General features: G+C 43.1%; 1 protein-coding gene across 1 annotated transcript in view; it reads left to right on the top strand.

Annotated features, from left to right (window-relative positions):
* Positions 1–830: 830 nt before the first annotated feature.
* The window catches only part of Abhd3 (abhydrolase domain containing 3, phospholipase), a 45,159-nt gene continuing 20,015 nt past the window's right edge, over positions 831–25,974 (top strand). Inside the window, exons 1-4 of the mRNA XM_036205099.1 lie at positions 831–1,072; positions 1,451–1,614; positions 2,755–2,937; positions 23,858–23,903. Coding sequence (XP_036060992.1) covers positions 911–1,072; positions 1,451–1,614; positions 2,755–2,937; positions 23,858–23,903 — 555 coding nt within the window. The 5' untranslated portion in view covers positions 831–910. The remainder of the gene's footprint in view (positions 1,073–1,450; positions 1,615–2,754; positions 2,938–23,857; positions 23,904–25,974) is intronic.

The raw sequence follows: 25,974 nt of genomic DNA, 5'->3' as shown, positions 1-25,974 counted from the left end.
TAATCCCAGCACTAGAAGCATGAAGGGCGGAAGTTCAGGGTCACCCTTAGTTACACAGTGCGTTCGGGGCAAGCTTGAGCTACATAAGACTCTGATTTTAAAAAGAAAAAAATCGATATATTCAAATAATTTAAACCTGTGACATTTTCTGTAGTCTCATCAGCCCTTACCTTCACTTTACATCTAGCCATCCTTGTTTCAAATGTCTGGAACTATCCTCAAACTTCTGTCACGTTGCCACAAACAAGCCTAAGAGAACCTACTTCATAAATGCTTTCCTGTGTTCATCCTGTGTAATCAGCCAGAATTGCCATACACCTGTGAGTTCACAGCATTAATCAACCACATGATTGAATCCTATTTCCGGTTCCCGACCTTTTCAAGACCCAGTTCTCATTGAAAAGCCCTTAGCTATCTAAAAGAGAGCATGAGGCATGAGTGTCTGCAGTTGATGGGATTTTGGGGTGGTGGGGGTGGTGGGGGTGGTGGAGGATAGTTTCCCTAGGGAAGCAAGCTCCAGTAGGATAGAGGATTCTCTGCCAATGTAGTGCACACTCTCCTTCCGCTTCAACTTTGGAATCGGAAGCAAGTGCCCGCTTCTCTGCAAACCGCTGCGTCCCGAGCTCGGCCGAGTCTATCTATTTCAAGTTCACGGCGGCAGGTGGTGGCCGGCCTGTTCCTTCTGCAGGGCTCACACGCTCGCTCTGGGCACTCCAGGGACACCGGGGGTCCACCTCCGCCGGGCGGTCCAGCGCGTCGGGAAGGTTCGCGGGCGGGGCGGGGCGGGCCACGCCTCCCGGGCCGCGGTTGGCCGAGGCTGCGCTCCGCCCCGCCGGCGCCGCTTCCCCGCACCGCGGGTCCCGGCGCTCCCGCAGGCCGGCCTCCGCTGCAGCTGCGCCGCGCTCGCGCTATGCAGCGCCTGGCCATGGACCTGCGGGTGCTGTCCCGGGAGCTGGCGCTCTACCTGGAGCACCAGGTCCGCGTCGGTTTCTTCGGCTCGGGCGTGGGCTTGTCGCTGATCCTGGGCTTCAGCGTCGCCTACGCCTGCTACTACCTGAGCAGCATTGCCAAGGTGAGCCGGGGGCGGGGGCGACGGAGCGTGGCGGGCCCCGGGGCTGCTCCGAGGGCGCGCGGGCGACACTAGCCGCCTGCCACGGTTCAAGGTCCTGCCACCAGGTCCTCCCGGCGGCCCTTGCCCCCGACCGGCCAGCCCAGCTGCGGTACTTCGGGGAGGACACCCGGCGCTCAGTTCGCGTGTCCTCTGGGATGCCACTGAGCGCATCTTGGGACTGTTGTGATTGTGGCTTCTGTGCGTCAGTCTCCGGGGAGATGGAATCGGAGGGTTCGCGTGCGGCCTGCGGGTGGGGACACGATAAATCCGCTGGTTGCTGGTTTACGGCCGCCGTAAACTTTGTTCTGGACCCCTCACCGATGCTGCTTCTTCCGGCAGAAACCCCAGTTAGTGACTGGAGGTGAGAGTTTCAGCCGCTTCCTCCAGGACCACTGTCCCGTGGTTACAGAAACCTATTACCCGACCGTATGGTGCTGGGAGAGCCGCGGACAGACACTGCTGAGACCCTTCATCACTGCCAAGCCCCTGGTGCAGTACAGGAAGTAAGTGAATGTCTATTTGAGACATATCTTCCAAATCACAGGTTTTAATTCCCACATCCAGTTCTAAGCACATCTGTGGCTAGCAAAATAACAGAACGTAAAGAGAAGAAAACAGGAGGGATGCCCTGCCTGCCCACCCTCCTCCAGCTCAGGAAACTGTCCAGGTGTTGCTCCTCCCAGCCTTTTTTCTTTTTCCCTTTTCCATCCTGATGTAAACAAGCAGAATGGAAGCCCTAGCTTATTTCTGGAATGTGAGAAGAACTTTGTGGGGTTTTTCTTGGGGGGGGGTACTATTTTCCAATTTGTCATTTCCAGTTTGTCCTTGAGGACCTAGACACCTTGATGAGATGCGCTAATGTCGGGTGGTGAGGATCCTGGCAGAGGGGTTCGGGTTCTATGTGTCTACCCACACCAGGGCTCCTAGTAACAAGCACATGGGTTTTTGAGGTGTTGCCTATGTGGGTGGGGACATATCTAACCAGGAGGTGTAAAAGGTGTCTATTACTAATTTCCCTGAGTCATCTGGTCTTTCTGGGGCCTATAGATGCTATGGGACAAGTCATTCAAGAAGCACACTTTGCAGGTACTGCAGCCCAGTGAGGGCTGCTTCATTGAGAACAAGTCAGCACCGGATTTACCCAGAATGGCCTCAATCAATGGGGTTAAATGCTAAGTGTGCGAAAGTAATAAGGAAGTGACTGAACATATGAAGAGCTCTGTGTGTGATACCGAGGATGAATCCAAGGCCTTGTGCTAGGCAGGTGCTCTACCACACTCCCACCCAAATATTTGAAGTTCTTTGAAGTTTTTATTCTTTTTTAAGTTCATTTTAAAAACGATTTATTGATTCTTTGATAATTTTGTGCATGTATATAATGTATTTTGACCACATTCACACACACACACCCCGGTTACCCTGATTTATCCCCTTCCGAAGTTCATTTTTTACCTACTTTTATTGGAAATATGGTATTAATCTTGATAATAGTTTTGTAATAAAAGAAAGTAACTTACAGATATCTATATGTGAATGTGGGTAAGTTATTTTGGGATGACCAGGTAATGTCACATCTATAGAATGAAAACACCAATGCACCTTAAACCACTACTCAGTAATGCCCTTGGAACGGTTGCTTTCAGTGAACTCATTAAAACGGCAGATGGAGGACAGATCTCACTGGACTGGTCCGATAACAATAACAGTTCGTGCTATATGGATGCCAGCACCAGACCTACTATCTTGCTGTTGCCTGGCCTCACTGGAACAAGCAAGGAATCCTACATCCTTCATATGATCCATCTCAGCAAAGAACTAGGATACAGGTACCTGTGAAAGATTATTTCCCACTTTTCACTTAGTTCTTACTGACATATAAATATTTCAGGCTGAGTGAGTTCGTGGGTGGCATAAGCCTTTAATTCCAGCACTAGGGAAACAGAGCAGGTAGATCTCTGTGAGTCCAATGCCAGCTTAATCTTTGTAGAAAGTTCCAGGCCATTAGGGTACACAGAGAGAAACCCTGTCCCCCCTCAAAAAATTTCCCCCCAAGATGGTGTTGAACACCTTTAATCCCAGAACTCGTGAGGGAGATGCAGGTGGATCTCTGAGAAGGCCAACCTCTTCTACAGAGCAAATTCCAGGATAGTCAGGGCTACAGAGAAACCCTGCCTCAAAAAAACAAAGATTTCTTTCCTTAGGTGTATGTTTCAAATACACACACTCACACTCCCTCATCCATAAATTAAGCAATCTCTTAAATTATTACTTAATTCTGATTCCTCTTTGTCTCCATTTCCTAAGTGATCAGCTCGTACAACAAGCTTAGGTAAATGAGCAAATGGTATTAGAACCACCTGAGAATTGATAGTGTTATCTCCCCCACATACACCCACACCTGAGAAGTAGTAGACCCTGCAAGAGAGATGCTATTCAGAATAGCAGTTCCACACTCCTGAGAGTGTACAGAGGGGCTCTCCTGTCACACTTTGAATTGGGGCCTTAGGTTTGTTCATCTTATTTGTCTGACTTAGATCCAAGTGTGAAAATGTTCAGCATTAGCTTGTAGGTCATCCTTGGTTTTCCACAGGCGATCAGTTCTTTTTTGTCCACCTGAATTTGCAGGTGCACATGGCTAGTGGCCAGCTGATACCATAGCGGTTTTTAAACAACAATTATTCAACTTGGCCACCAGGTACAATTTAATTTTTCCAAGTGACTTGGCAGCTTTACATTTCAGATTGAGCTCTCGTGTCTTAAAGCAGGCTGTTATGAAAGGTACTGTTTTTTGTGTGTTGGTCTTTTAGCTGATGGTAATGTTGCAGTGGTACACTCTGTGACTTGTGTTTAGAGTCAACTCTTTTTTTCTAAACTGGGAATGCTCATTTGTATGACACTTTGGTGTAAAGAGGGAAATGTCATAATAGAAAATTCTGTTTTGACAAGTTAACTCTGGTCTTTTACAGACAAAGCCTCTTATGGCCATAAAATATCATTCTCTCAGAAGCTCAAAGTATTTATTGTAGACTTGGGGTTTGCTAAGAAGTAACAGAAACCCACGATTATTCCATTTTAAACAACATCCACTTAGATTGAAGCTTGTTTCTAATTTACATCTAAAACTTGGTCATGCTAAAATGGTGGGGTCTATAAAGCCACCTCCCAATTCCAGTTTTGAGACAGGATTTCATGTAGCCCAAGCTAACCTCAAAGTCAACTATGTAGCCAAAATTTAGGGAAGGCTTGTACTAGGAATTATGAGGAGTCACAAAGAATATGAAAACCTGTACTTTCCTAGGGACCTTGTGAGGAGAAGGCTGGGCCAGTTTATTGTCAGCAGCTTAAAGAGCTAATCAAGGGAAGCCTTGAACTTCTGGTCCTCCTCCTCCACCTCAGAGGATTTAATTACACATTTGTCACTACTCTAGGTTCAGGATATTATGGAGACCTAGCCCAGGGTTCTATGCACACAAGACTTGGAGTGTTTCAGCCTGAGTGTGAAGTGTCCTAGGCTGGGTCAGACTGGCCTTGGCAGGAAGGAGGAGGAAAGAACAGGCTATTGTCAGTAAACTCTTTGTGCCCTTGGGACGTAGTCCCATTTATTTCTAGCTGCCAAGAGTCTGGTCTGGCTGAGGAAATGGCTCAGTCATACAGTGCCTGCCCAGCAAACATGAGAACCTGAGCTCAGATCCTCGGAATCCACATGAAAGTTGAGCCTAGGAATTGGAGAGGTGGCTCAGCAGTTAGAGCACTGGCTGCCCTTGCAGAGGACCGGATTTAGTCCCTAGCACCCACATGGCAGCTCTCTGCTGTGTAGTTTCCAGACTCTTCTGACCTCCATGGGCACCAGGCATGCAACATGACATACATACATATATGCAAACTAACACACACATAAAATAAAAATAAATAAATATTTTTAAAAAGCTAGACAGTGTGGTATGTGCCTGTCTCCCCAATACTGGAAATAATGGAGGAAATCAAGTCCTGAAACTCATAAGCCAGCCAGTCTACCCAGATTGATGAGCTTCAGGCCTACTTAGAGACCCTTTTCTGAAAAGGTGAAGCAGATAGTGATTGAAGAAAGACCTCTACGTCAACCTTTCTTCCACATACATGCACCAACACATACCCATCCTTCCTAACAAGTACATGCAACACATGCACACACGAACACAAAGAAATTCTGAGTTTAACAAATAGAGCCTTGAGAGAAAAAAATTTCAAATCTCTAACCTAAGTCAGAGAGGCTGTATCGGTTCACTTCTGCCGTTTAACAAACCCTCCCAAAGGTTAGCAGTTTAAAGCAGCCATTCTGCTCAGGGTAGGGGCTGGCAGTTTGGGTTAAGGTTGCTAAATTCAGTCTTAACTAGAATGTTTGTGCATATGTGGTTAGCTGTTAAGATGGTTGCATGCTTGGGGACTCTGGGACCACTCAGCTCCACTGTTGTGATGCCTCATTTGCCCTCAGGTTTACCCTGGGCAGTACTTTTGGTAGAAGAGAGATTACTGAATGTAAAAGCAGAAGCTGTCAGGGCCTCAGAGGCCCAAGCTGAGAGCTCCCACAGTGTTACTTCTGTGTTGGTCTGCTGACGAAACCAAGGCAGGTGATATAGGCATCGCAGAGTCCCAGCAGGCATTGTGGATGATTACAGAAAGGACAGGCAGTTTCAAGACCACTGAAATAAAATGTAAATCTGGAAGCTTGACAGAAAGCAAAGGAGCTTAAACTACTGGGGGTGTGGCTGGGATCTGGCAGGTGACAGGGCTTGAGGAAGGCTTTGTAATATGGTGAGACAGATTTTTCTAGCTCCAGTTTTTATTATTATTATTATTATTATTATTGTTGTTGTTATTATTATTATTATTGTTATTATTATTAAAAGACCAATTAGAATTTGCGTCACAGGTAGTTCCCTCTGATAACAAAAGCTCCTCTTCTTTGAGATGGGATTTAGGGTTCAGCCTGACTCTGATGCTGACTGCCACTCGGAGTGGTCCTAGCAGCTAGCTGAATCACCCCATCACAGTCCCCTCTCTTGTCAGCGCTCAGTTGGACTGTGTGCAGTGCTTGTCTGCACACAGGAGTCTTTAGAAAATGTTTGTCTTCTTTCTGTCATCTTCTAGTCTAATCAGAGCAGAAACTTTTTATAATTTAGAAACACAAGGCACACCTCGTCTCTTTTCAGGAGCATGTGGCCATCGCTGTAATGTCTCTGCATAGGTAAGCATCCATGTGACACAAAGGTGTCAGCTCCGCTCACTAACTTGCATAGAGGACTTGGGGTGGGAGCGTGAGGTCTGTCAGGTCACCCGGGATCTGATGCTTCTAGTAAGATACTGAGTCATGAGAGAGAATCTAACTCCAGCCTGTGGATGGATGAAACCAAAGGATTTGTGGTCAATGTAAACACATTTTCTACTCATTCAAAATCAGTGATTGATGGAAAGGAAAGTGGGCCAAAGTTTAGGTTAAGATAATTATGAGTAAAAGTGTTCTAACTAGCTCAAAGGTATTTAGACCTGCTTTCAGTGACCATCTTCACAGCACTATGGTTGCAAAATGTCCTCTTGGAGGAGACTTTTGTTGAACCAGAAAAATTCTTTCCCATTTTATCAGTCTGTTGAGACAAATGTTTCCTGGAGGGTACATGAAGTAAGAAAGGTCTCAAGGCCACAGTAAGTTTAGAAGTATCCTATGGAAATCAGAAGACGAGGAAAAGGGTAGTTGTGGTGCTAATAATGTGTTCCTTAATAAATTTGCCTGAAGATCAGAGAACAGAACAAGCCACTAGATTAAACATAGAGGCCAGGCAGTGATCACACACCTTTAATCCTAGCACTCAGGAAGCAGAGATCTGTCTGAATCTCTGTGAGTTCAAAACCACCCTGGACTACATGAGATTGACTCAGTCTAGGAGAGAAACAGAGCCAGGCAGTGGTGGCACACTCATTTAATCCCAATAGTTGGGAATCACCCACCTTTAATCCCAGCACTAGGAAAGTTGAGACAGGAAATGAAACAGGTGGGCAGAGAAAGGTGTATAAGGCATGAGGAGACAGGAACTGAAGTCTTTCAGCTGAGGAGTCCTAGAGGTGAGAGGTGGCTTGTTCTTTTCTCTCTTTCAGTAAATCTTTCAGTATTTACCCCAATTTCTAGCTCCAGTTTTTTTGTTTGTTTGTTTTGTTTTTTTAGTTTTTTTTATTAAAAGACCAATTAGAATTCATGTTACAAGTAGTTCCCTCTAATAACAAAAAGCCCTTTTTCTTTGAGACAGGGTCTCACTTCGTAGCCTAGGCTAGCCTAGAACTCAATATGTAGTTGAGGCTGCCTCAGTTGTCCAAGTGCTACTCCTCCTCCTCCTCCTCCTCCTCCTCCTCTTCTTCTTCTTCTTCCTCCTCCTCTTCCTCTTCTCTTCCTTCTCCTGTTTCTTCTTCTTTCTCCTCCTCCTTCTCCTCCTTCTTCATCATCTAAGATTTTTTAAATTTTTTATTTCATGTATGTCTGTGTTTACCTGCATGTATGTCTGTGTGAGGGTATCAGATCCCCTGCAACTGGAGTTAACAGATGGTTTTGAGCCGAGTCAAACCCAGGTCCTCTGGAAGAACAGCCAGTGCTCATAACTGCTGAGCCATCTCTCTAACTCCCATGCTGGCTTCTTTAAAAATCTCAATTCAGTAGCTGGGGAAATGGCTATGATGATAAAGACCATTTGCCATGAAAGCATGAGGACCTGAGTTGGAAACCTTCAGGACCATGTTTAAAAATAAACATTCAGATGCCACAGGTATAGCACAGGTGTCTGTAATCCTATAACTCCCCCTAGGACATGGGAGTAGAGACAGGAGAGCCCCAGGAGATCATGGGCCAGCTAGCCTGGCCTACAGAGGAGAAAAAGGTGACACAGAGACCCTGTGTCACACAAAGTAGAACTTGAAGACTGGCACTAGAGGTTGTCCTTTGGCCTCCACGTGCACACTGTGGCAAACACACACACACACACACACACACACACACACACGTGCGCGCACACACATAAAATCTCTATTTGTGACATACATACCTATAGTCTGTCTGTCTGCTCAGGAGGCTGAGGCAGGAGGATCACTTGAGCTCAGGAGTTTGGGGCCCATCCTGAGCAACATAATGAAACATTCATCAAGAAAACGAAGTTTGAAAAAAGCATAATAAAAGAAATCTACATGTAGTAGCATAGCCTAATAGGTAGTATTTGTATCTGAACAATCTTTTTCTTAAATCTTTTTCCCATCTCTGAGTTGATTTCCAGAACTAAAACACAAACAAGGGAAAAACAGTGATTCTGACTGAATCTGGAGGCTTTTACCTTGGCCTTTTCAGTCCTTTATCATTATGCTCCACCCCCAGATAATATTGAAGAGTGACCCATCCAGAATTATGTAATAACAAGTTTGTGGAAATCTAGGTCAATCATTTAAGTATTTTGGTGCTGTGCAGTAGCTTATATTCCCCAGGAGCCTATAGTCTAGTTGCAGTGACAGCACATGCAGAAACAGGGAAGTGTGCAGGCCCAGAACTGGCTGCAAGTGGCAGAAAACCCAGACTAACAATGGCCCCAACAAAATCCAAGTTGGGCTGCAGGGTATCCCAGTGTTGGAGCACTTGGCTTAGCATATATGAAGCCCTGGGATGGATACTCAGCCCCAGAGGGGTAAAAGTAAGGCATAGATATCTTTGTCCTGAAAGTTCAGTAGGCAGTCACAACTTGTCTGGTCAACATCACTACCCAGAGCCCAGGCACACTGTGTGTGTGTGTGTGTGTGTGTGTGTGTGTGTGTGTGTGTGTGTGTGTGTGTGTGTATGTGCGTGTGCGTGCTTGTCTGCATGTGTGCACATGAGCAGGGCATGCATAAGCATGCATCACACATGTTCCCCAAGCCAAGCTTTGTTGTTGTTTGAATTTGTTTTTGTTGTTGTTTTATTGATATTTTTGTGAGGCGCTGATGAACACTTTAACTCTATGGCATGTATATGATGTACATATGTGTAGATTCAAACGTGCTTACCCATGTGTGCACATGTGAAAGCTGGAAGCTGACATAAGGGTGTTTTTCTCTGTCACTCTCTGTCTCTTCTCCTTTTCTTTTTTTTTTTTTTCAGGGGTGGGCAGGTTCTTTCCCTGAATCTGGAGCTTACCATTTTTTATGTATGTATGTATGTATGTATGTATGTATGTATGTATGTATGTATGTATGTATGTATTTAGCTAAGGACCGAAGCTCCAGGGTTGGGGATTTAGCTCAGTGGTAGAGCGCTCACCTAGCAAGTGCAAGGCCCTGGGTTTGATCCTCAGCTCCAAAAAAAAAAAAAAAAAAAAAGACTTACATTTTGAAACATATTTCACTACTTTTTTTTTCCTATGTAGAGGGAGCACTGTTTTTGTTATGTGGTCTGACAGGACAATGGCCTTTTATTCACTGCAGAACCCACTTATTGGCAACAAGGAGAGAGAGTCACTTGGGAAATGGTTTAAATAGGTTAAATATTTCAAGTGTGTCTTCACTTTTCTGTTTGAGGTTTTATTTAGGGATGTGGTGAGCATGATATCACAGGTGTCAATGATGTGACATTTCCAGCATCATTAGAGGGACAATGTCCTCCCTTGGGACAATCTGCAGGTGCCTCCAAGGGAGGAAGAACAAGGAAACTGAACTAAGGAAAATGGGTCTGTGGAAACAGGAGTTTGTTTTGACTGCCTCCCTCATTTTAGACTAGAAATTATTTTAAGTTATCAGAAACTTTTGTCTTGATAATTCATTTTTTGTAAAAAATAACATTTTTAAGTGTGAAAAAATAAGGTAATTATAACTTATTGTTCTTGAAACTAGCTAGGTTAAGGACATTAGAAAACACTGATGAAAAGTTTAGATTCTGTAATGATAGACTAGAAAAATAATTATGATGGATACTGACAAGTGATCCCATTGTGAGATCATCCACTGTCAAATACACATCAGAGATTAAGGTGTGTCCTAGTGGCCAAGTACTTGCCTAGCATGCCCAAGGCTTTGCTTCCATCTCCAACACATACACACACAGAAGTGAAAACAAAAGTAACTTTAATCCTTTCAGGGTCAGAGATTTATTGTAAGAGTTGGCATGCCCATCAGATACACTCTATACTCAGAACTCCCATCTTCTTTGGAAAGAGAGACTTGAATGTTAGCTTAGATAACAAAGATGGAACAGTGAGCTGGGTTGGGGGATCTTTGAGTGGAGTCTGTGGAGTTCAACTTCTGGCTGGGTTACAAACTACATATAGCTTACAGGAACATCTTACTCTGATCTGTCTGCTCTTCCATTCTCTCCTTTGCAGAGGGATACCTTCCACTTCCTAGAATTATGTGACTCACATGTAGTCTGTAAATAACATTGACTGTTCACCAAGAACAAACATTTAGAAAGTATTATTCTTGGAGTCTTTGGGAATGAATGAGAGCCATTGTCTGGCTTCTGGAAGAGCCTAATCATTCTAGAAGGGCCAGATAGAAATAAGGTGCACTGGGCAGAATATTACCCAAAGAAACCTTCCAGGCAAGCCCAGAGTAGCATGCCTGGCAGGCAGTGAGTGAGCCAAAGGAAAGGATGTGCCTTGCTGAGACAGGGCGGCTGCTGGCTGCTTTATCACCTACAGTCCACACTTCTTGCCAAGTCTTGAGATGCTGCTGCTACCTATGAGCACTCAGCTAATTTGACTACATATTTAGTTGACAAAATATATGTAAAAAGAATAGAGACCTGGACTGGAATGCAAGTGAGTCAGGTAAAATGTGAGAACATTAAAAAGCTCCTGAGTGAAATTTCAAGTCAGAGGCGATTGGACTGAAAAGGGAATTCCAATAAAACAGTATGAGATGGCCTTTGAACAAGTAGTCTTTTTGTTTGTATGTTTCTTGGGCGGGGGGGGGGGGGGGTGTTTGGTTGGGTGGTTGTTTTTTGAGACAGGGTTTCTCTGTATAGCCCTGCTGTCTTGGAACTTGCTCTACAGACCAGGCTGGCCTGGAACTCACAGAGATCCCCCTGCCTCTGCCTTCTGCGTGCTGCAGTGATGAAAGAGCAGTCTTGATGCAGCTGTGTTTGAGGTTTTCTCTTTCCTCACATGCGGGAAGTGTTTGACACTTTCATCCATGCAAACACTGGTTTAAAATATATTGTGTCTAAAAATTAAACTGTATTCTCAAAATAGTAACTGGCTGTTCTGGTTTTTAAAGCCATGGGGCCACTAAGCCTTAACTCCCATCAAAGATAACAAGAATTGCTACTTTGGCTTGTGGGAATTAAATGTAGCCTTTGAGGTAAGGGGACAGAGAAGTGGTGAGTTGAATAAAGAGTTCCAAAATACAGTTAGAGAAAAATAAGTCCTGCTGTTCTGTAGCTCTGGTGGGGGATGGGTATATGTAGTTTACAACAATAGCTTCTATGTCTTTTAAATAACTAGATAAGACCCCTGGAAAGGCTCCAACACAAAGAAATGGTGAAAGTCAGGAACTAGAAGCACTTAATTACCTTGAATTGATGATTCACATTGGATACATGTATTGAATTATCATGCAGTATCATCTGCTGATTTGTACAATTATGTCAATTGGAAATGAAATTTTCAAATTAGCTTTGTTGATTGATTGCCGGTAATAGACTCCCTACTATGCACTATATACAATCTTATTTCATTACAACTAATTCCAGGACATGTTTTGTTTGAACCAGGGTCTCAATTATGTAGCCATACCGTCTTAAGATTCATCATATAACCCAGGATGGCCTTAAATTTACCAGGCTACGTTAATGACTTAGTCATAGTTTAACCAAAATTATATGGCTAGTATGCAACAAGATCAGGATTGAACTTCACAGATTTGCTATAGATAATTATGTGGTTTCTATTAGGCTGTTTGGAATGTTATTAATTCTTGATGAACCCTAATAACTTCATTTTTTGACACAGGGTGTTATGTAGCCCAGGCTGACCTTGAGTTCTCTTTGTAGCTGTTATCAGCACTGATGCCCCTCACTTTCATCTTCCACAATCTGGAACTATCAGTATGCACCACCAAATGAAACTCCTTTGATAACTTTTTATACCCTTGGATGTCTAGATGCTCAGTTCATGACAAATAACTCTTCAAATGACATAAATATTGTTTACCAAGGCAATGTAATGCTGGAGAGATGATTCGGGAGTGAGTTCGGAGTGTTCACTGCTCTTCCAGAGGACCCCAGTTCAGTTTTGTCAGACAGCTCACATTGTAGATGGCAAAAGAAGTTATGATGAGAAATCCAGGTGTTTAAACAAAAATGAATCCAGCATCACTGTAATCTCAGGTGTCCACAGTGGCTTACTCTTGCCTGGCTCTTTATCTCACTTATAGTCAGGGAGCCCTTTCCCTCCGTCTTTGTGCTAATTCTTGAACCTTTTCTGCACCTTCTTTTGTTTCTGCTTGGAAGCCTTGTCTTCATCATCCATCTCCTTGGCCTGCTTCTTGAACATCTCAGGGGCTTACCTTTGTAGTCTGACAGAGTGCCTGTTGTCCCTTCACTGAGCCTAAGTCAGACATTTTTAATTTCATGTCACAGAATATATAATTAACTGATGTTATTATGACTACTCTAGGTTTCTTTTGCTTATTGTTTGCATGATGCTTTTGCATTATTTAACTTTCAGAGTGTCTCTATTTTTAAACTTAATAGCATATATAGTAGACTGTAATTTCAGCACTTGGGAGGTAGAAGCAGGAGATTTAGAAGTTCAGAATCGTCCTCACCTACACCGTGATTTCAAATCCAGTTTACAAGAGACTGTCTCAGAAACTGTAAACTCAAGCCAGGCATGGTGGTGCACATCTTTAATCCCAGCACTTTGGAGGCAGAGGCAGGCTGGTCTATGTGAATTCAAGTACAGCCTGGTCTATTCAAAGAGTTCTAGGACATCCAGCATTACATAGAGAAACCCTGACTCAAAAAACAAAGCAAGCAAAAGCCCATGAACTATATATATGGACCTTGTTTTATCTAGCCTAACAGTTTCTACTTTTTAATTAGAATTTTTAGTCCTTTTGTATTTAATGCAATTAATGCTATGGTAGATTTAAGGTATAACATTTATAATTTAGTTTCTATCTTTTAAATTCCTATTACTTCCCCCTTTCCCTAGTCTATAAATGTACATATTTTATCAAATTTGAAAAGCTTTGAGATATTAGTTCTTCCATTTTTCTTCATTCTTCCTGTCATTTCTTTCTGGAGTCTCAATTACATTTGTAGCAGGTATGTGGATACTATTTGGTTTTCTTTTGTTTGTTTGTAGACAAGATCTCACTGTGTAGCCCTCACTGGCCTGGGAATGGCTATGTTGGCCAGGATAACCTGGCCTGAACTCACAGATATGCTGGCAGCCTCTGCCTCCTGAGTGCTAGGACATGTACCAGCACACCTGCCTCTTTTTATATTAAACAAACAAGTGAGGTTCAGTTTGTTATGATGCTAGGGAAATGAACTTGGCCTTGTGCTTGCCAAGTACTCACTTAGCTATATCCTCAGCCTCTTGGGATTTCCATTTTTAAAAGATGTACTTGTCTTTATTTTGTATGTATGTCTATGTGTGCCTGATGCCTGAGGAGGCCAGAAGATGGCTTCAGATATCCCAGAACTATAGTTACAGACGGCTGAGAGCCACCATGTGGGTGCTAGGAACTGAACCCGGGACCTCTGGAAGAGCAGCCAGTGCTATTAACTGCTGAGCCATCTCTCCAGCCTCAGAAACTTCTGTTTCTGTAGGTGCTGTTCCTCTGCTGGGGCTTTCTTTTTTAATTCTTCACACACACACACACACACACACACACACACACACCCCACATGTTCTAAGTTAGCTTTGATTCTACCATCTAGCCCACACCAGGGACAGTTGTCTTATTTCTTGAATGTGGTTCTGTTTTTGTGGTTCACTAATTTTGAGTTGTGTTGTGAATGATCCATTTTAAAAATTCTGGGTGCAAGCCAGGCGGCAGTGGCACTTGGATGCAGAGGCAGGCAGATCTCTGAGTTTGAGGCCAGCCTGGTCTACAAAGAGTGAGTTTCAGGACAGCCAGGGCTACATAGAGAAACCCTGTCTAAGAAAAAACAAAAATAAAAAGGCTGGATTCTGTTATATTTTCCTGAATAATACTGATTTTTCTTTATTCTGTCAGCAGATAGCTTGGCTAAACTCAGACTTCAACTCTGTATCATCTGTGATGAACAGCCACTAACATCTGTGTAGTTGCTGCTCAGAACCTGCCGGGGAGGGTGGCACTGGGGAGTGATGTGGAGATTGGGGCCCAGTTCCCATCTAGAGTTTAGAGCTCTTCTCTGCGCTCCCTGTTCCAGCTAGAATAGCCCCAGGCCTTATACTCTTCGAGATCATAAGATGAAGTACTTCTACTGGATTTTTGTCTGCAATGGAAATACCAGCTACTGCCACTCCTCACAAAACTGAAGAGGGACCCCTCCCGCAATGCCGTTTCATTCTGTCCGCTTGGCTTTCAGCTCCTGCCTACTTGGCTGCTGTTCTCTACCTGCTTCTTACACTGTGAGAGTTTATGTTACTGTTCTATGGAAGGGGTGGCCTGAGGAGCCCTGCCCCGACAGTCCTTGCCATCTCCTCTAACCTGGCACTAGAGCTCCGCACCTGGGGCTGGAGCGAGAGTCAGCAGTTAAGAGTGCTTGCTGCTGTGGCAGAAGACTGAGTTCAGTTCCCTGTACCTGCATCAGTAGCTCACAATGGCTTATAACTCCAACTCGAGGGATCTGATGCCCTCTTTCTAGCCTCCTGAGGCACCAGCATACACATAAAGACACACACTGTGTGCATTGATTATCCTTTAGATCACTGTCTTAGTTACTGTTCAGTTGCTATAAGGACACACAAATGACCAAGCAGTTTATTAAAAAAGAGCATTTCATTGGTGGCCTAAGGGTTAGTTCATGATAATCAGGGTGGGGAGCATGGCAGCAGGCAGGCAGGCATGGTGCTGCAGCAGTAGCTGAGAACTCTCATCTGATCCACAAGCAGGAGGCAGAGGGAGCTAGACTGAGTCTGGTGTGAAGCCCATCCCCACTAACACACCTCCAACAAGGCCACACCTCCTGATCCTTCCCAAACAGTTCCAGCAACTGGGGACCAGGCATTTAAAACATAGGCACTTATAGGGCCATTCTCAATGAAACCACCACAATAGCCATGTTTTAGCTGAGATAGCATCTTCCTTCCCTAGCCTTAGGACAGCTTCTACACTCTTACCTTGTATCGTCATTACACTCACTAGATCACTATGTCAGTTCTGCTGAACCCTGAAGCTTCCCTTTCTGTGCCCCTCTTGTCATGTCCTACTGCTCTGTTGTCAGCTGAAAGTATGGCTCATCGCCCCTCAGTCGCACTGAAGGTGTTCCTTGGAGGACGTTGGTGTGTCACTGTTTTTTTTCTGTGTGTTGCTGTTTTGTTGGTGTATTATTGTTTTGTTTGTGTGTTGCTATTTTTTGTGTGTTGCTGTTTTGTTTGTATATTGCTGTTTTGTTTCTCTCTTAGCTCTTAGAGGCTTTGATTTGCTTTTTAGTTTAGATTCTGTTTCATGAAGGTTTTGAATGAATGGGTCATTCTAATATTAGTAATCCTGTAAAGTATGTAAAACATGCTCTGTCAAGGTGGTAAACAGTCACAGTGCCTGTTACCTGGAATGCACTCATTCCTAAAGGTTCCTCTCACTCTACTGCTTTCTGATTGCTGCTTCTACTTTTATGTTTTATCATTGTATTTTATTTATTTGTTTTGTGTATGCATGGAGGTCAGAGGACAAGCTGTGGAAATTGTTTCTCTCCTTCTGACACATGGGTCCCAGGGATCCAATCCAGGGTGTCAGGCTTGACAGCACACATTGAAGCCTCTGTCCCTCCTTCTCAACTGTGTCTGCAGTCATCAATACCATGGCAAAAGTGGCTTCCTTGTCCTTTACATTCAGTGGGATCATGGACTCACATGGTTTCAATTCCAGGAGGCAGTTGAGTTTTTGAGTTCCAGGCCAGCCTGGTCTACAGAGAGAGTTCCAGGACATCCAGAGCTACACAGAGAAATCCTGTCTCACAAAACAAACAACCAGCTGGTGGTAATAGAGCTAGAAAATATCTAAGACTGTCAGATAAAATCTGTTTATCTTACAAATTTCAGTTTTCTGTTCTCGTTTCCTTTCCTGGGAACCTGACTGATAGTCTGCTCCTAAGTGTGTCTGGTGTGTGTAGTAGAAAAGCCCACTTGTGTTCTGGTACCTTGAGCAGATCCAGACTCTCTGGTCCACTGTTATTCATGGTAACAGTGCTTTACAAGCAAGGGGAAGTTTTGCACTAAGGAACATGTGGCAACATCTAGAGATTTTTTTTTTTCAAACAGTGCTAGGACAGAACCAGGCTCTCACATGTGACAGTTAAGTTTCTACCACTGAACTATTTCCCCACTTCTGAGAACATTATTGATTATTGTGCCTGGGGCATTTTTACTGGCTTGTTGTTGGTTGTTTTTGCTTTTTACTCCTAGCTTTTTTGGGTCCCAGTTCCCAAATAAATCATACATGGAGTCTTTACTCTTACTTATAAATGCCTGGCCTTAGCTTGGCTTGTTTCTGGCCAGTTTTCCTTAACTTAAATTATCCTGTCTACCTTTTGTCTCTGGGCTTTTCCTTCCCTTACTTCTGTGTATCTCACTTTCACTCTTATTCCATGGCTGGCTGGGTGGCTGGGTGGCTGGCCCCTAGCATCCTCCTCTCCTTATTCTTTCTCTCTTCTTCTTATTGCTCCTCTCAGATTTATCCTATTTATTCTCTCTGCCTTCCAGCCCTGCCTATCATTTCCCTTGCCTTGCTTTTGGATGTTTAATTCTTTATTAGACCTTCAGGTGTTTTAGACAGGCACAGTAACACAGCTTCACAGAGTTGAACAAATGCAACACATCTTTGCATCATTAAACAAATGTTGCACAGTATAATCAAATGTAACACTTCTTAAAATAATATTCCACAACACTGGCTTCTAGTTGGTATAGACCAGAGATATTACTGAACATTTTATAATCTATGTGGCAGCCCTATAACAAAGAGTCATTTAACCAAAACACCTATAGTGTTGATGATTAAAAAACCTTGGGTTATACTTAGCTCCCTGCCTTTTCCTTAACCTTCATTAGAGAAACTAATCTGCTTCCCTGGTGCATTACTATAATGAAATACTTGAGGCTGGATATTTATAGAGAAAAGAGGTTTATTTTGATTTGCTTTCCAGAGGTCCAAGATCAAGGTATTGAACATGATAATAACTTTCCTTCTGGCTGGGTCCTAAAATGGCTCAGGGTATTACATGGTGAGAGATATGGAGCACTCACATGTGTGTCCTATCTTTCACTCTTCTTTAATAGTAGGAATACACCTGGATGACTGTGTCTAATACCAATCATCTCCCAAAGGCCCCACCTATGAAGATGGGTTTAAGTGTCTAATCTCTTAACACCTCACAATTAAATTCCCACACAGGAACCCTTAGGGGGCATATGCAAGCCATGTGCAATTGTGGTTAATGTATTCTCTTGTTGCAGAAAGTTCTTTATACCAGATTTCTTTTTAAGATTCATTTTTTAAAATATGTGTCTGCATACATGTGTGCAGATACCCATGGAGGCCAGAGAACATCATGTCCACTGAAGCTGGGTTGTAGGTGGTTGTGAACTGCCTGATGTAGGTTCTGAGAACTAAACTCAAGTCCTCTGCACAGGCACTGTGAGCTCTTGATCACTGAGGTTAACTTCTGTGTTAATTATATTTCCATTGCTATAATGAAACACCTTGACCAAGGCAACTTAGAGAAGAAAGCATTTGATTGAGCTTAGAGGCCATGGTGGTGGGACAAAGGCATAGCAGCAGGAACAGCTAAGTGCTCCCATCTCAAACCACAGCAGGAGGCAGAGAGCACACTGGGAATTGCTGCAGAATATTTGTTTACACTGTAAATGATGGGTCTCTGCCCAAGGTACCTTCTGCTTGGTCCCCCCCCCCAGCTGGGGACTGAACCCAGGGCCTTGTGCTTGCTAGGCAAGGGCTCTACCACTGAGCTAAATCCCCAACCCCTGCTTGGTTTAATAAAGAGCTGAATGGCCAATAACTAGGCAGAAGAGAATAAGCAGGACTTCTGGGCAGAGAGACTGGGAGAAAGAATCTTGGTGCACAATTTTGCGAGCAGACTCAGAACAATATGCCATACTAAGAAGAAGTAACCAAGCTACATGGCAGAACATAGAGTTTTTTAAAAAATGGGTTAAGTTATAAGATCTAATCAAGAAAAAGTGTAAGCTAGGACCGAGCTTTTACAATTAATAATAGTTTCTGGGTCACTATTGTGGGCTGGCAGTCCAAGGATAGTCTGACAAGAAAGCTCGCTATAGGGAATGGTGTGAGTCTTCTGAAACCTCAGTCTTGCCCACAGTGACACACCTCTTCTGACAAGCCACACCTCCTGATCCTTCCCACAGAGTTCCGCCAACTAGGGGTCAGGCATTCAAACACGTGAGTCTGTGGAGGTCATTCTCATCCACCACACCACCTCCCAGCCCTCTTCACACCAGGTGTGTTCATTGGTATGTCTTCTCCTTGTTTCTGTTTTCTTTGAGAAGAAACATTAAATAGTTAAAATATGCAGGAGGAACATTTAGCAGCCCCATTTTTTTTTTTTTTATGTGCACACCATTTAAAGTCATTTGGGCAAATGGAAAAAAAAATTATTTGGAGAGTGCTAATTAATGGGCTTGTCACCACCTCTCACCAGCTGGTGGAGAGAGGGCAGCCTGGCTGGGCAGTTCCTCATCCCTCCTTACCCTTCTGCCCACATCCAGACTAGCAGGGGAGAGCTGTGACAGAGATGGAGAGGTCAAGTCAGTTTCCCCTCTAACAGGAGACCCAGGCTGTAATCCACTTCCTGTGGTTGCCCGGTCTGCAGCTTGGAGGACAGTCCCAGGTGGATAAGTTGCTTTTGCATGCATTTGCAAACCATCTTTTCCTCTCCCCTCTCTAGCCTTGTGGCCTTCTCACACTGCAGTCATATGACATCTTACTCCATAAGCCATTTGACTCTGTCCTTAATGTTTGCTCCCTAAAGCAGTTCTTACATAACTAGCAGCTTCAGGCTCAAGGTCACACACGTGGCTTAGGTGCTTATGCAAGTGAATCTTAGTGGCCAACTTACATTTTATTTATATCTAGTCTGTCTTCACATTCTTTTTGGGTGGAGTGGGGGAGGGAGCTAAGATAGAAGAAAGCCAGGTATAGTTGAATGTGCCTGTCAATCCAGCTAGTTGGGAAGCTGAGGCAGAGGGTGACTTCAACCTGAGTTTAGGACCAGCCTGGAAAAGGTTTTTTTTAAAGATTTCTTTATTTATTATGCATATGGTGTTCTGCCTACATGTATGCCTGCACTACAGGCCAGAAGAGGGTGCCAAATCTCATTACAGGTGGTTGTGACCCACTATGTGGTTGCTGGGAATTGAACTCAGGACCTCTGGAAGAGCAGCCAGTGCTCTTAACCTCTCAGCCATCTCTCCAGTCCAGAGATCCCATCTCTTAAAACAAAATCAGTGGAGAAAGCCTCATTGTGTAGCCTAGCTAGCCTGCAACTCTCTATGTAGACCAGGCTGGCCTCCACCTCTCAAGTGCTGGGATTAATGGCATGTGCCACCACACCTAGCTATGATGTAATATTACTGTTTTCTCAAATTAGATTTTTGTGCTGGTAGATGCACGTGCACATATGGGTAAATGTACACATTTGTGCACATGCATATAGAGGTGCTAGTGGATACATGTGCGTACACATTTGTGCACATACATATAGGGATGCTAGTGGATAAGTGTGTGTGTACACATTTGTGCACATGCTTTTAGAGGCTCAGTTACTATTCACCTCATTCTTTGAGGACAGTTTCCCACTGGCCTGAGACTCACAGGCCAGCAAGCCCTGAGAACTCTGTCTGTGCCTCCATAGTGCTGGAGTTACAAGTGTGCTGCATTACTCTGACTTTTATGTGGGTTTTACTAGACTGAGCCATCTGCTTAGCCTGATTTCTGAGGTTTTTAACCATTTATTTATTTCTTTTTAGCTAGACCTAAAAATTCTGTAGATAGCACTTCAGATGTAAAAACCAATGACAGGATAAATAAATAAGTTAATAACCAGATCTAAATCACCACCTTCAGTGGAGGTGGTGTGCCTTGAATCCTAACACCCTGAGAGGTTAGTCAGAATTGAGCATGTCCTAGAGGACTACTAGCTTATCCCTGCTCTGAACCTGCACAATGCTCACAGTACTCCAAAAGAAGAAACTTGGGATCTTACACAGGCTTGATTGCATAGGTAAACAGACAGAAAAGGAATTTTAATTGGCATGAAAATATATACACACATATATACATTTACTAAATCCATAAGAGCCTATCTAGGTATGAGTCAAGATTTTGTCCAAAAGTTGTAATATATACTATATATGTGTTAATATATAATGTATATAATTGTTAACACTAAGCAGTAGTGTATTGGTGTTCTAGTCCACCTTATCGGGCATTTGTAGCACTACCAGTGGTAATGATTTTACCATGTATAAAATCCTGGTCTTGGTTTGGTGAGATGGCTAAGTGGTAAATATGCTTGACACCAAGCCTGATGACATGATTTTCATCCTCAGGACCCACATGACAGAAGGGAAGGACAGATTTGTCCTCTAACTCCCATACTTAATACCATGGTAAATACACACACACACACACACACACACACACACACACACACACACACATATTGAAGGCTATTTGAGTCCAGCCCCTTGATAGTCCTCTCCCAGGGTCCATAGAAGAATCTACAACCAGCTTATAATCTAGTCTTTGACGATAGTAAATGAATCTACGTACACGAAACCCCTTAGTCCACACACTGTATTCTTCTGAGTCAGTTCTCTCTATACAGCTTCTAGTCTGCTCTCACGCCCAGCTCCTCTCTTGCCTGATTTCTCTGCATTTATCTGCTGACCTCTAAGTGCTATCTTAATTCTCTCATCTGAGTTCTGCCCCAGCTAGGTTCTCATCCATCTAGTTCCTTCTCATCTCAGCCCCTCCCCCACCTCCTTCTCTCTCATCTTGTTCTTCCCCATCCGGCTCTTCCTCATCTTCTCTTTTCTCTTCTCCATCCCACCTCTGAAAATAAAACTGCCTTTTTATACCTTTGATCCTTATCTCTCCAAGCTATCTTTGCTCCTACAATTTTTGGCGAGTGTGCTCCGTGGCTAGGCAACTTCCATCACAGCTAGATGTACCTGTAAGTGAGAACCCTTCAGTTCTGAGTTAATTGTTAATTGTTAAGGGTGGATCTAAAACTAGAGATGAGACTTTGGAAAGGAGAAAGTTATGCTTAATTAGCACATCCGCCAGGCCTTCTCAAACAGAGTCTGGATGCTTAAGTCTGTTCTTAGAGAATCTGTGAGGTACCTCAGATAAGACACTTTCATCCATCTGTCTGGGGATGGTCCTGGCTGGATGCTACTAATGACGATAATTACAGAAAGGCCAGAAATTAGGAATTTTGACAGTGTCTGATGTTGCACAGTTGGAGAAAGTTATACAAATACTTTAATTGTATAGGGGAAATTGTGCCCAATGAATGATGGAAAAACCACAATAGCACATGAGAAATTGATAGTAGGAAACAGCTAATGATCAAAAGCCAATAATCACCAAGACTCCTTGAGCCTTGGCCTCACCCTCTGGAAGAGTTCCTAACTCCTTCAGGTCTGGCTTTGTCATAATCAGCTGAATTCCTACTTCATATATTTTCCACATCCTTCAGCATACACGGAAACAAATAAGATTCTTTTAAAAAAAAAAAATCTTAAGGCCTAAAGAGATGATTCAGGAGCTAAGAGTATTTGTTGCTCTTGCAGAGGACCAGAGTTCTGTTCCCAGCTCCCAAATTGTGCCTCACTGTAATTCCTACCCCAGGGGATCTGATTCCCATTACTTGCCTCCAAAGGCACCAGCACTCATGTGCCCATCCCACTTAGATACATAGTGTCTTAGTTAGAGTTTCTATTGCTGTGAACCTGGATCCTCTAGAAGAACAATCAGTGCTCTTAACCGCTGAGCCATCTCTCCAGCCCTCCATGGCCACTTTTATAAAGGAAAGCATTTAATTGGGGTGGCGTACAGTGCAGAGGTTTAGTCCACTATCATAATGGTGGGAAGCAGGCAGACATGGTGCTAGAAAAGGAGCTGAGAGTTCTTATATTTTGACTCACAGCCAACAGGAAGTGATCTGGGCATGGCTTGAGCATATATGAAACCTCAAAGTCCACCTCCACAGTGACTCACTTCATCCAACAAGTCCACACGCACTCCAACACCATACTTCCTAATAGTGCCACGCCCTTTGGGGGCAATTTTTTTAAAACCACCACAAATAGTCATTCACATAATTAAAAATAAAGTAGATATTTGTTTGAGACAGGGTCTCACTATATACCTCTGGTTGTCCTTAAACTCATGGAGATGCTCCTGCCTCTGCCTCCTGAGTACTAGGATTAAAGGCATACGCCACCATACTTGACTGAAGTAATTTTTTTAAATTCTGATTTCTGTGTTTGCTGAACCTTGAGGAATAAGAGTTGTTCTCTAATATATGGATAAACTCTTATTTGTGCTATAAAAACAATGTAGAGAAGACATATGAAACAATATATAAATTTGACTTAAAATTGTTTTGAAAATGCTTATCAGAGGCATATATGTATAGAAAATATAAACTATACACTCTTTAGCAGGAAAAAGTAACAAGACTATTACATAGGACTGGTGATATTAGTCAGTGGTAAGAATGTTTGCTAACAAACATGTGGCCCTGTGTTCAGTCTCTAGTGCTGCCAAAAAATAAGGATTTGTAGTCATTTAGAGAGAATTGTTAAACATTTTTGGACTACCAAAATGCTACTGCTTGGTGTTAAAATATTATACTATTACAGGCATTTTTAATTGCAGTGTGTGTGTGTGTGTGTGTGTGTGTGTGTGTGTGTGTGTGTGTTCCTACACCATTGTGCTTGTGTGAGGCTCAGAGGACAACTTGCAAGAGTCTGTTCTCTTTTTAAACCTTGTGGGTCATGGGATTGAACCCAAATCAGGCTTGGCAGCAAGTGCCTTTACCAGCTAAGCCATCACAGAGTCCCTAAAACATCTTTTTTTTTTTTTCAGTCTGTTTTGGCAGATGTTTGAAATGGGGTCTCCATCTCTCAGGCTAGTTTTGAGACAGGGTCTCCATCTCCCAGCCTGGTTTTGAGACGGGGTCTCCATCTCTCCTAGGATGGTTTCAAACTTTCTTCTGCTACAAAGGTAAAAAAAAAAAAATGACCTTGCACTTCTGATCTTCCTGCCTCTGCTCCCCTTGTGCTGGTATTGTAGGCATACATAACCATAACCACTTTATACAGTACTGGCATTTGAACCCAGGACTTCGTGCATGCTGGGCATGCACTCCAACTGAGCTACATCCCTGGTCCAACTTTTTTACTGTTTTAATGCTGTAGGATAGTGTCAGTAAGAGGATCTCAATAGTATATCACTAGGAAGAATTGTGTGGAGAAATAACAAAATTGCTTTCCTCATTTTTAGGTGTGTGGTTTTTAATAACAGAGGAGTGGCAGGAGAGAATCTCTTGGTAAGTAAATTGAAACAACAAGCCTCAACTTGAAAAAGAACCATTTCCTATTTTATAATGAAAAGCATATTTTTATTGAAACTAATTTTGCAGTTAATATAAGATCATAGTAAAATCTCTCCAGCCCAAATTAGTATACTGTATAATTTTTTTATTTGCTTATGTATATGTGTTAGTATGTGTATCAGATACCCTGGAGCTAGAATTATATGCAGGTGTGAGTCATTTCATGAGTTCTGGGAACTGAACTTGGGTCCTCTGGGAGAACAGGGAGTGCTCTCAACCACTGAGCCATCTCTCTAGCCACCAACATTCTATTTTATAACAACTTTTATATTCACTATATTCTAACACCAATAGATATTAATGTATATCTTTTTTGTTTGTTTTGGTTGGTTGTTTGTTTTGTTTTGTTTTTTGGTTTTTGGGGGTTTTTTTTTGGTTTTTGGTTTTTGGTTTTGGTTTTGGTTTTGGTTTTTTGAGACAGGGTTTCTCTGTAGAGCCCTGGCTGTCCTGGAACTCACCCTGTAGACCAGGTCGGCCTCAAACTCCGAGATCCACCTGCCTCCACCTCATGAGTGCTGGGATTAAAGGTGTGCACCACCACCATCCAGCTGTGTCTATCATTTAATAATGCAAAATACATTTTCTTTACAAATTAACCAATATAGTCTGGAGATAAAGCTAAGTGGTTATAGTTCTTACCTAGCATGTGTGAAGTCCTAGGTCAATCCCAGTACAGCATTGGGGGTGAGATCTTACTGTTCTGTAAGACTGTTGGTGTAAGACACCATGACCAGGACAACCTATAAAAGAAAGCATTTAATTGGAGCCTTGCTAACTATTTCATAGGGTGAGTACATGACCATCATGGTAAGGAGCATGGCAGCAGTCAGACAGCAGCAGCTCTGAGAGCTTCTGATTCAAAGGCAGCAGACAAAGAAAGCAAGACTGGGCCTGATGTGAAGCCCACCCCTGGTAACACACTTCCTCCAACAAGGCCATACCTCCAAATCCTTCCCAAAACAGTTCCACCACCTAGGAACCAAGCACTCCAACATATGAGTCAATGGGGGCTATTCTTAGTCAAACCACCCCAAACAACAAAAACAGTGATACTTGTTTTTCTGTCATGAAAAGAGATTTAGGTGGGCAGTGGTAGTGCATAACTTTAATCCCCATACTAGGGTGGGAGAGGCAGGTGGATCTCTGAGTTCGAAGCCAACCTGGGCTAGAGTTAGGTTCCAGGACAGCCAGTGCTACACAGTAAAACCTTGTCTCAAAAATCAAAACAAAATACAAAAAAGAAAAGATATTTAGTTTTGTCATGGCACAGATAGGCTATATTCTGTCTGCATATTTGACAGGCAGGCTTTACAAAGAAGTACCATTATTAATATCATTTTAAACTTAAATCATGACTCTAACTTCTATTTAGTCTTTACTAGGATAGGAGTTCTTCCACATCACTGCTGCATTTGATAATTAAATCTGTAACTTGAATCGGGCATGGTGATGTGCAGCATCTTTCTTCCCAGCTACTTGGGAGGCTAAGAGGATCATTTGAGCTCAGGAATTCAAGGCCAACTTGGGCAACACAGTGAGACCTCAACCTCAGAACAACAACCAAAAACAAAACAAAAACCTGTGAACCATGTTGTAAGATATTACATGTACTACAAAAGTTGATCTTGACTGTCAACTTGATCTAATGGAAAAGTGCCTATGAAATGAGTAGCACACTGTAGGACAGGTCTAGAGAAAATTAACTAAGGGTGAAAGACCTACTCAGAATATAGGTCCATTCCAGAGGCTGTGGGGAAAGGGAGAAAGTCGGTCAGTCTGGACTTCTCTCTCTCTCTCCTTATCTCCCTCACCCTTTCCTACTCCTTCCCACTATCCTTCCTGGCCACCATGATAGAATCTGCCACCCCCCTTCCATGATGAATTGAAACCACTGAATCGTTCATCCTTTAAGTTGTTTTCTTAGATGTTCTGTCAAAATAATGAGAAAATTTAATACAGAAGTTTGGTACCAGGAGTGTGGTGGTTGCTGCGACAAAACCTTCCT

This window comes from Onychomys torridus, chromosome 13 (genome assembly GCF_903995425.1).
Source record: "Onychomys torridus chromosome 13, mOncTor1.1, whole genome shotgun sequence".
NCBI lineage: Eukaryota > Metazoa > Chordata > Mammalia > Rodentia > Cricetidae > Onychomys > Onychomys torridus.
Note: the sequence above shows the minus strand (reverse complement) of the source record. Positions and strands in the feature narration are given on the sequence as shown.